The 12,214-nt window shown below is 39.0% G+C and overlaps 1 protein-coding gene across 1 annotated transcript in view; it reads right to left on the bottom strand.

The window, feature by feature from the left end:
- Positions 1–12,214, bottom strand: part of ACSS2 (acyl-CoA synthetase short chain family member 2) — a 57,273-nt gene that overhangs the window by 38,305 nt on the left and 6,754 nt on the right. Inside the window, exon 2 of the mRNA XM_045833478.1 lies at positions 11,222–11,417. Within this exon, the coding sequence (XP_045689434.1) occupies positions 11,222–11,417 (196 nt within the window). The remainder of the gene's footprint in view (positions 1–11,221; positions 11,418–12,214) is intronic.

The raw sequence follows: 12,214 nt of genomic DNA on the forward strand, positions 1-12,214 counted from the left end.
AGGTATCTGACATGAAGCTCAGGACACTGAATCAAGTTCCAAGTCAGTCTCCATTTATTACACATTTATTATTACAAATGTTAGTATATATAATAATATTAATATGTAACATTATTGTTATTACTACTACACATTTACTATTTATATCCCACGTACTCCTGAAAAACAAGTATTAATTTGGATAGCACAGCCTGCTTATCTCATTTTCAATACTTTAGGGAGAGGTTCTTTAAGGCATCAAGGGTCATGAAACTCAAGGAGAAGTGAGAGAAGCAGCTTAGAGATCCAACTTAAACATGAAATCCGTCAGCCCTCCTCCACAATCTGCATATCTGATTCAAGTGAAGAAAGACTGTTCCCAGGAAGAGTTATTTCCCTACATATCTCCCATTAGCTTCAGGTGCTTATGCTACCAGCAACAGCATTTCCCCAGAAAAGGGGACCAGACTTTCCTACTCAGCTCCTTCACTGCAAACCTTCTAAACACCTCCCTTTCTTTCACCATCTCAGCAGAAGCCAAGCCTACCTACCGAATCACCACAGTCACTACTGGTTGCAACAGAACTCTAAAACCACTTCCTCTTCAGAAACAATTACAGAATCCTGAAGTATTAGAGCCAGAAGAAACTTCACAGAGAATCTATAGTTCATCTCCTACCACTCTCACAAAAAGGAAGGCTCAGAGGTGGGAAGAGAATGGTTTGATTTGAGGGTATTTCCTTATAAAGTATATTTTAATCAGTATGTACACTGTTGTAAAATCAGCAAAGATAAAGATGGAGAACAAAAATGTCCCTCCATTCCCGTATCACTGAAATAAACTTTAGGATGAACCTAGATAATTAAAGAGTCCTTGTACATGAATGCTAGGACAATATACTCAAGGACTCTGGATTTCCATGTTACCCTGACAATCTAATCCTTGTCAGAACGTGGGTTTGCCTTACCTTCCCAACTATCCCCACCTTCTTAAATACACACACTCACACATACACCACAGGGATCTGGAGAGCTCTAAATATCACACTCTGTAATTCATAGTCAGGAGCATACAGAGATCCTGACAGCAGAGCCTCTATCATAAAGTCACTCCTAAAGTCAACTGCTTTACTTAAGTTTCAGTTTCTAAGGGAGGATTGCTTAATATTCAAAGCTGTGGACAGACAGCAATAATTTCACTTGACAATGATGACAGCCACAGGCAACCAGAAGCAAACAGAAAAAAGGAATGAACTATGTACTAAATTTCTTGGGCTTTGGAGATTGGAATCATCTCCTGGAAAAATATAGATATTGAACAGCTATTAACAGCCATTAACTGCTCTTTCCACCCTCTCCCCATAAATCCTTTAATTAATCCCTCAGACCCCCACTGGTGTGTCTTCAACTAGCCAGTCCCCACTCCTTAAGCTACCCCAATATCCTTCACTAATTATCTCTCCCTGGATAACTATTCCAATAACTTTTTCACTGACCACCTTCTCACACATATACACACAAATCCCCACTAACACTTCTACCTGCCATACTGGGGGAAGAAAGTGCAAGAGAGAGGCTAAAACCAAAGTCTTATTTGGAGGGCAAATTTAGCCCTTGGATCAGATGACTGTGCCTTTGAAAGAGGCAAAGCATTATATAGACTCAAGGGACCCTTGACTCTCCTCTCTCATTTTCTCCCTGTCACCCCACCATCTACATATCCAGTTTGTTGGTTTCATTCCTGTAAATTACTCTAAGATTTCATCTTTCTATTCCATTCCCACCAGCAGTATCCCAGTTCAGGCAAATCTACCCTGAATAACAAACTCCCAGGTTTTTGACTTCACACTCCCACTTCCATATGTATGCAGACTGATCTTCTTAAGCCCAGCTATAACCACACCATTCTCTGCATAAAATCTTTTCTGAGGTCTCCAAAAAATAATCAAGATCTCCCATTCCTGGACTTCATCTACTGTTGAAAACAACTTTGATTCCTCTTTCTATCACTCTTCGCCACATACAATCCAAGTTAGAAACTTCCATGGGTTCTTCATCCAAAATAGATACAGATTTAGATTAATAACCTTCAAGCTACTACTATGACAGTCTAAATTACCATCATTGCCCACCTGGATTTCTTTTTTTCTAAGTATATTTTATTGATTATGCTATTACAGTTGTCCTAGTTTTTTCTCCCCTTTATCCCCCTCCACCTTGCACCTCCCCACCCACCAGCATTCCTCCCACCCTTAGTTTATGTCCATGAGTTGTACATATAAGTTCTTTGGCTTCTCCATTTCCTATACTGTTCTTAACCTCCCCGTCTATTTTGTGCCTGCCAATGATGCTTCTTATTCCCTGTATCTTCCCCCGCCCCCGCATTTTCCCCCTCTCCCTCCTCACTGATAACCTTCCATGTGATTTCCATTTCTGTGATTCTGTTCCTGTTCTACTTCTTTGCTTAGTTTTTGTTTTGTTCTTAGGTTCAGTTGTTGATAATTGTGAGTTTGTTGTCATTTTACTGTTCATATTTTTGGTCTTCTTCTTTTTCTTAGATAAGTCCCTTTAACATTTCATATAATAAGGGCTTGGTGATGGTGAACTCCTTTAACTTGACCTTATCTGGGAAGCACTTTATCTGCCCTTCCATGCTAAATGACAACTTTGCTGGATAATCTTGGATGGAGGTCCTTGCCTTTCATCACTTTGAATACTTCTTTCTAGCCCCTTCTTGCCTCTAAGATTTCTTTCAAGAAATCAGCTGATTGTCTTATGGGAACTCCTTTGTAGGTAACTCTCTCCTTTCCTCTTGCTGCTTTTAAGAGTCTCTCCTTATCTTTCATCTTGGGTAACTTAATTATGATGTGTCTTGGTGTGTTTCTTCTTGGATCCAACTTCTTTGGGACTCTCTGAACTTCCTGGACTTGCATGTCTAGTTCCTTTGCCAGATTGGGTAAGTTCTCCTGCAGTGTTTGTTCAAATAAGTTTTCAATTTCTTTCTCTTCTTCTTCTCCTTCTGGCACTCCTATGATTTGGGTATTGGAACATTTAAAGTTGTCCCAGAGGTTCCTTAGCCTCTCTTCATTTTTTAAAATTCTTATTTCTTCATTCTGTTCCAATTGGATGTTCATTTCTTCCTTTTGTTCCAAATTGTTGATTTGAGTCCCAGTTTCCTTCCCTTCACTATTGGTTCCCTGTATATTTTCCTTTATTTTACTTTGCATAGCCTTCATTTCTCTCTTCATTTTGCGATCAAACTCAATCATTTCTATGAGCATCCAGATTACCAATGTTTGGAACTCTGCATCTAATAAGTTATCTCCTTGTTGCTTAGTTGTTTTCCTGGAGTTTTGATCTGTTCTTTCATTTGGGCCATATTTCTTTGTCTCACTGTACCTGTTATGTTGTAAGGGACAGAGACTAAGGTATTAGGGCAGGGTAACCCAAGTCTCTGCCTTGTGGTACTGTGTTGCGGGGGAGGGATCAGAGAGGGAACAGTGCCTTGCTCAGCTCTCGCCCCACTTTCTGTCACTTCCCTTGCTTCCCATAAGTGGATTGTGCCCTTTCACATGCTGATTCTGTTATCCTTCTTTTGGTTATGCACAGAAGTGAAGTGTTTCTTCCTATGCCTCCATCTTGGCCGGAACCTCTCTTAATCCCTTTCTCCCAACCCTAATACCAGCTTGGAGACAGTGACTTGAATTTCTATAGTAGCCTCCTAATTGGTCTCCTGCTTCTACTCTTCCCCTTGTATTATCAATACAAAAAAAAATCTATTCTTGCTCTTCTAGCCTCAAGACAGTTTATTCTCAACATAAAAGACAGATTCTAAATATAAGTCAAATCACTGTCTCACCTATGCTCAAGATCCTACAGTGGTCCCCATTTCACTATGAATAAAACCCAAAAGTCTATATTGACTTTAAAGATTCCACACGATCTAGTGTCCTGCTGACCTCATCCCCTACTACTCTCTTTTTCTCTAGCTCACACTGCTTCAGCTACGCAAACTTCCAAGCTACCCTTCAAACACACCAAGCAAAAGCATACTCCCACCTCTGAGCCTTTACACTTGCTCTTCCACATATTTGGAATATTTCCCCTTCCCAATCTAACTATATGCATGCCATACTCCATTTCCTTCAGACCTCTGCTCATATGTCACCTTTATCAAAGTTCTTCCCTTATCAATCCCCACTATTCACTGCCAATCTCTTTTCTCTTATGCTGCTCTGTATTTTTCTATAGCACTTATCACTACTTGTCATATATTTATTGGTTTGTTTTTCATTGTCTGTATCCTCAAACTGGAGTACAACCTTCATGAAGGCTGGGATTCTGTTTGTTTGCTCAGAATAGTGCCTGGTACACAGAAAGTTCTCATTAAGTATTTATTAAATGAATAAATTATTCTCTGCATAAACCCTTTACTCTAGAGAGACTTATCACTGTCTCAAATTAATTTGAGATGAAATTAAGATGAAAATCTTACAGAGTACTTTCAATGTACCAGGAGTTGGACACATGGTTTTTTATTTTTTATCCTATTCAATTGACAACTCCATGAAATGAAAACTATTTTTATCCACATTTACAGCTGAGAAAACTGAGGCTGGCCTAGGTTAAGTAACTTGGACACAATCATACAGTTAATGGCAGAAAAAAGACTCAAATTAAGTTAGTTTGACACCCAAGTCCACCCTTCTAAGTTTTGTTATATTGCCTCCCTACATGCTTTCTCCCGTATGTCAACTATTTGTATATATGGATTTTTGCAATTTGGCCCATACAATTGCTCTCAGGCTCTTTTATATAGGCCTATTCTTCTCAAGTAGAAGTAAATTCCATGAGACCAAGGTCTGGGCAATTTAAACCTAATAACACATTTTATCTGATATTTTTTTAAAAATTAATTTAAATTAATGTCTAATATGACTAACTTCTGTTTTCATTGTCAAAGCCAAGTGTTAGACAACTAGAATAAGGAAATATTATCGTACTGTGAAAAGAGTAGTTAACTAGGAGTGAGAACATCTGCATATTAGTCTCAGCTCTGTCTCTAAGCAGTATATGACCCTTAAGCAAATCACTTATCTTTTCTGGCCTTAATCTATCCATCTGTAAAGAGAGTTGGCCTAGATGGACTCTAAATCATTGCTTCAAGTTCTAAAAATACTATTATTCTGTTAATATTTACAATGTGTCAAGCCAAAAAAAATGCCAAATTCTTCCTTAATATGGTTCTATTTTGGCTATTTTGGCTGAGTACTTTCCTAAGAACACTATTTCCTTTATGGATTATTTCAGTATATGTATAAGACATGGCCCCAAACAAGGAATGAGCTACAAATGTGGTTTGCTAATGGCACTACAGCTATCTAAATGACATAGTTTAGATTGAAAAGAAAGTCACACTGTGGCTCCATAAGAAGTATATCAACAGGAGCAAACTGTTGAAGAGATGTCATTTTAAAAAACATCAACTCTGGTCAAGATGGTGGCATAGGTAAACATGTTTTGCCTCCTCATACAACCACATCAACATTACAATTAAAATATAGAACAACCATCACTCAGAACCATCAGAAATTGAGTTGAATGGAAGTCTGACAACTACGGAATTAAAGAAATCACATCCATCCAGAATGGTAGGAGGGGCAAAGATGTGGAACAGACTGGTCCCATATCCCCATGTAGTGGATAAAAATTTGTGAGGGTTATCTTGGAAGTGAGGAGTCCCAGCCACACACCAGGCCCCCTAGCCCAGGGTTCCAGTGCCAGGAAGATAAGTCCCCATGACTTCTGGCTAAAAAAATTAGCAGGGAATGAGTTGGTGCAAGAAATTTCTAAAGTCCCAAGCAGCTCCTGCTACAGAACCCCCACATGGACTTAATCAGACTCACTCCTTCTAAGCTCCAGCACCAGGGTAGCAGCTTGAAAAGCACTAGTGGCATATAGGGAGAAACAGAAGTATCTGTCATCAAGCAAGGGCTGGGGGAAAGCCTTCTCCCAGACAAAAAGGCAGACCATTTTCCCTTTTCTGAACCCTCCCCCAACAGAGCCACAGAGCCAGGAGGTTCTACCATACCTGAGATTTCATCAACCTGGCTAACACTGTTTGCCCTGCCCTGGAGATCCCCAGAGACTCCATCCCACCCAACTTAGGGGTACAACCAAGCTGTTTTTCCATATGAATGGCTGTTTTTTGCTCATGCTTCACAACTTCCTAAATCTTCTCAAAAAAGCAACAGCCAGCCTCACTGAGCCTCCAGCCCCTGTACCTCTTGCTAAGTGGCCCCAGGTCCCATACTAGCAGTAGCCAGCCTAGGTTCACAACTTGGCTTTACCTCGGAATCTCCAAGTGCAACACAAGTAGCAGCCATCTCAGATAGCTTTACAGCTCAGGTAGGGTGGCTCTGGGCAAAACCCATGTGGGGGCTGACCTTGGCATGCACCACCCAGGAAACCCCAGAGACTAGGCACCCAGAGGACAGCTACAGACCATATTGGAGCACCACCACCCTGCACAGCTGATCCTCCATGGAGAGCGGAGGTAGGTGTCAATGGTCACAGTCAGTCAGTACAGCTGAATGGCCAGGGTAAATCCCTCCCATCGACCTGCCAACAGTAATCAAGGCTCAACTGCAAGAGAAGGGTATACTCAGCCCACACAAAGGGTACACCCTCAAATACACAGCAAGCTGATAGGGGCAGCTGTGCCACTGGAATCTACAGGACACATCTACTACTATGCTACCAAGACAAAGAGTCATAGCAGTTCTACCCAATACATAGAAACAAACACAGGGAAGCAGCCAAAACAAGGAGATAAAGAAGCATGGCCCAAATGAAATAACAAATCAAAACTCCAGAAAAAGAACTAAACAAAATGGAGTGAAGCAATGTATCAGATGCAGAGTTCAAAACACTGGTTATAAGGATGCTACAAGGAACTTAGTGAGGACTTCAATAGCATAAAAAAGATCCAGTCAGAAACAAAGGGTACACTAATTAAAATAAATAACAATTTACAGGGAGACAACAGTAGAGTGGATGAAGCCCAGAATAAAATCAATGATTTGGAACATAAGGAAGCAAAATCAACCAATCAGAACAACAAGAAAAAAGAATAAAAAAATTGAGGATAGTATAAGCAGTCTCTGGGATAACTTCAAACGTTCCAACATTCACATCATAGGGATGCCAGAAGGAGAAGAGAAAAAGCAAGAAATTGGAAATCTATTTGAAAAAAAGAATAAAAGAAAACTTTCCTAATTTTGTGAAGGAAATAGACATGCAAGCCCAGGAAGCACAGAGAGTCCCAATCAAGATGGATGCAAAGAGACCCACTCCAAGACACGACATAATTAAAATGCAAAAGATTAAAGAAGAGAAAATCTTAAAAGCAGCAAAAGAAAGGAAGCTAGTCACCTACAGAGGAATTCCCATACGACTGTCAGCTAATTTATCAAAAGAAACTTTGCAGGCTAGAAGGGATTGGCAAGAAATATTCAATGTCATGAAAAATAGGGACTTACAGCCACGATTGCTCTACTCAGCAAAGATATCATTTAGAATCGAAAGTGGATAAAGAGCTTCACAGACAAGAAAACACTAAAGGAATTCACCATCACCTCACCATTATTATGTGAAATGTTAAAAGGACTCCTTTAAGAAAAAAAAAGATCAAAACTATGAACAACTAATGGCAACAAATATGTATCTATCAACAATTTAATTTAAAAGACAAACTAAGCAAACAAGAACAGAGACAGAATCACAGACATGGAGAGCGTTTTGATGGTTGCAAGATGGGAGGGATGTATGGCAGAATCTGTGAAGAGGGGAGGAGATTAAGAAGTACAAATAGGTAGTTACAGAATAGACATGTAGATGTAAAATACAGTATAGGAAATGGAGTATACAAAGAACTTATACCCATGACCCATGGACATGAACAATGGTATGGGGATTGCCTGAAGTAATGGGGGTGCTGGGTGGAGGGAGGGCTAAGGGGGAAAAATTGGGACAACTGTAATAGTATAATTAATAAAATATAATTAAAAATAAAATAAAGTAGCCATAGTAACTAGCTTAAAAAACATTAATAAAAACTAGAGCAGGAAGAAGGTGGGCTCTATGGCAAAGGACTTTGGGGAAAAAGGAAGAATTCACAGAATATAAAGGATATGATGGAGAGTTTGAAAACTATTGAAGATATGATAAAAACAAATTGTACAAGAAAAATGGCAGGCAATTTTTAACTTCAGAAAAAAACAAAAATATGTATTAAAAGGTAATCCAATCATAATGTTACTCTTATGTAAACACTGATTTTAAATTAACTTAAAAACAGAGCTATAGTTATATTGGGAAGATGAAAAAAGTTGGAAGGGTATACAAGAATTAAATTTTCATCTATCATAATGGGAAGTCAATACTTTCTAAAAATAAGATGAAGAAATAGCAGTATAAGCATATTATATAAAATGTGGCGGTAACAAGGGGAAATAACCACATATCTTGCGTATTTGTATTTTACTTTCTTATAACAAATGTGATTTATTTGTAGTTTGCTTTTGCTTTACTGTAAACATAGAAGTATTGAGTGATTATGGCCCATATGGGACTTGTCTCCCACTCCTCTAACCCTGTATCCACCAAAATAGGTCTAAGTACCCAATGACTTTAACAGTTCCTGTTGGTTGAATGACCAATGTAAAAATGGAGTGAAGATGTCCTATTATGGAGTTGCAGAATTTTGCACTGGAAGTAAATTTAGAGATTACCTAATCTAGTACTTCCCAAATTGGTTTTTCATGGAATATTTCTTCTTCTTTTTAAAAAAGATTTTATTTATTTATTTTTAAAGAGAGGGGAAGGAAGGGAGAAAGACAGGGAGAGAAACATTGATGTATGAGAGAAACATCAATCAGTTGCCTCTTGCAGGCCCCCAACAGGGGAGCTGGCCCCCAACCCAAGCATGTCCCTAACTGGAAATCAAACTGGCAGCCTTTTACTTCACAGGTCAGCACTCAGTCCACTGAGCCACATCAGCCAGGGTGGAATATTTCTTCTTATGATGTTAATAGCATGCTGCAAAAAATCTGTTTGGCATTCAAATAAATTTGGAAGTCCCATGTTAAGCAAAATCAATCAGATGTGTTTACTGTAGGACTTCTTGGAGAGTTTACTATGTTAATATAGATTGGGAATCCCACGAAAGGCAATTTAGTATGTGTGTTTCTCAGACTCATTTGTTTCATGAAGTAAGAATTAAGACATTATACTAATATCTCCAGTAGTCAGTAGTTTCTGAAACATTCTTTGGAAAACACAGATCTAGTTTACTCTCCTCATTTTATAAATGGGGAACAGAGGCTCTCTGGAGCCTGTTCAGGTATGGATGGTGGGAAACTAGGAAGAAAGGCCTCATGATTTTGGAGCAATCTCCAGCTCTGGTCTGTGTTTTCTCAGTCTTTCACCATGCACCTGAATTATTTCAAACCAGGAGGAAAAATTCACACACAAGTATGTCCTGTGCAGATAATTAGAGATTTTCTGATGTTTAAGGAACCTAAGAGGTGGGCCCAAATGTTGGCAGGAGCTAAAGAATATCTAAACAGGCATACAGACCATGAGTTTCAGTGGCATAGTGACCCCAAATTGAGCAATGGCAATGTAATATACACCCACTCACATTTGTACAGAGTTTTCCAATAAATAAATAAGTGTTTTCACATTATCTTATTTGGTTCTCATTAACAATCTAAGGAGAAATACAAGGGTGGAATTATTATCCCTATTTTATGGAAGAGGAAACTGACTCTCAGAGAGTTGCCTGTAGTTACACAGCAAGTGAATGACAGAGTTAGAATAAGAATCTAAATTTCCTATCTCTCAGGTTAGGGCTTTTCTCAATATATCACATAACCTGGTCAAATTTTTACTAAGTACCCATTTAATTCTTCAATGAAACATCCAATCTGCTCATCCAAATGGCTCACTTAAAAATAGATCATTCTCAGAGTGCTCACAGGTGGTGGCAGAAGTAACACCCCAGTTACTGAAACTTCAAGGTCCTATTTGGGTTCAGTATATTAATACCTCTCGTACAGCTATGTTGTCAGGAAGAGGGGGTCTTAGAAAATTCCTGCTGGGGAGGCACCATGGCCTAGTTTTACAAGCAAGGAGTGAGACAGACTTGGTTTTCAATCCTGGCTCTATCACTTACTTTATGACCTTATTCACTGTGTAACCATTCTATGATTCATTTCATCACCTATAAAATGGAGCTAAGAATACCTATTTTGCAAGGCTGTTGAGAGGCTGATGTAAAGAATTAGAAGAATAGCAGTATCGCAGTCAAAAGTGTAAGCTCTGGCCCCAGCTAATGTGGCTCAGTGGATTGGGTGCCAGCCTGCAAACTGAAAGATCATGGGTTCAATTCCCTATCAGGGCACATGCCTGTGTTGCAGGCCAGGTCCCAGGTTAGGGGTGTGGAAGAGGCAACCGACTGATATTTCTCTTGTACATTGATGTTTCTCTCCTTCTCTCTCTCCTTCCCTTTTCCTCTCTCTGAAAATAAGTAAATCAAATCTTTAAATTTTTTTAAAAAAGAATGTAAGCTCTGGAATTATACTACATGGGTTTGAATCTTAGTCCTACTTCTTGCTAGCTGTATGACTTTGGATAAGTCACTTAATATCACAAAATTTAAGTTTCTACATATGTAAAATAAGGAAAATAAATAGTACATTCTTGGTTGTTGGGAGCATCAAATGAGATAATATTTGTTAAGAACGTAAGCAAAGTGTCTGGCATATGGTTCAGTAAAAGGTAATGATAATAACAGTTGTGATGGTAGTGAAAAATCCAGTACCAATTTTTCTCCCAAAGCAAGAATGAGAAAGAAAGCTACTCAGTCCTGTTCTCTTCCATTTACCCTTTCCCCTCTTTCCTCTCCAACTATAAGCCAAGAAAACTAGACTAGAAGTAAGAACACTTGGTTTTGAATATCAGTTCTGTCACATGCTATTTACGGGATTTTATAGAAGTCATTTAACTTCCTTGAGGTATTTTTTTCTCACCTGAGATGTTAAACTAACTATATTTGGCCTACTCTACCAGGTTGTTGTAATGAATTCATGGATTTTATGGCATTTTGGAACTACAAAACACTATATAATGTGAAGGATGACTTTTTATCTACCACAGACTATAAGATAAATTTTTTTACCAGTAAAAAGCAATTTTATCACCAAGTTTCTTCTCATGGACAATTCGATCCAATACGTTGTAGCAGATGTTGGTAGTTGCCCCTTTCATCCACTCAGTGAATATTTTCCCTTTAGTCACATCAAAGTTGTACTTGAGGAATGGGCCAGGACATGGAGTCTTCCAGTAAAATTCCTTGGCAATGTCTCCCCAGAACTCTGCAACAGAAAGGGAAGCCCAACATCATTAACCTTCTCAGACATATTTATCCTCAGATGGCTGACCAGTCTATGCACAGAATTAAGTCACAACTTCCCTGCCTTGTACTCTAGGACCTACTTACCTGGGTTTTCTCCTCTGCCTGTCTAATCTTATCATCCACCATTCTCCTAGTCCACATCCTGTTCTCATGAGCTGAATCTTGGCTCAAATATCTTCCTTCTCTCCTCAAACTTCCCACTCCATTTTTTACCCTCTATTCAAATTGCAGTTACCCAGAGCCTATCACAATGCCCAGTACAGGGTAGGCACTTTTAAAATATTTTATTTATTTTCATAGAGAAGAGAAGGGAGGGAGAAAGAAAAGGAGAGAAACTTCAATTGGTTACCTCTCACACTCCACCAACCAGGGACCTTGCACACCCCCAACCAGGGGCCTGGCTCACACAGAAGCAGGTGCCTGATCGGGAATCGAACCTTCAACCTTTCAGTTTGTGGGACAATGCTCAACCCACTGAGCCACATCAGTCAAGGCCAGGATAGGCAATTTTTAAATGAATTAATTAGTGAAAGTAGAAATCCTTTACCCATAAAGCCTCCCATGACCATGTCTTTTTCTTAATTTGTTCATTCACTCTCAACAATTATTTAGTGAGCAGCTCTTTCTTCTACTACTACCTGCCCAAGTGTTACCTCCTCTGTGCCAGATGTTGCTTTAAGCCCTTTACAGGTATTTTTTCATTTAGTCCTTACCACAATCCTAGGAGGTAGGCTTTATTTTCATTCTCATTTTATT

The sequence above is a fragment of the Phyllostomus hastatus genome, unplaced genomic scaffold (assembly GCF_019186645.2).
Source record: "Phyllostomus hastatus isolate PE091 unplaced genomic scaffold, TTU_PhHast_1.1 phas_contig_17, whole genome shotgun sequence".
Taxonomy (NCBI): Eukaryota; Metazoa; Chordata; class Mammalia; order Chiroptera; family Phyllostomidae; genus Phyllostomus; species Phyllostomus hastatus.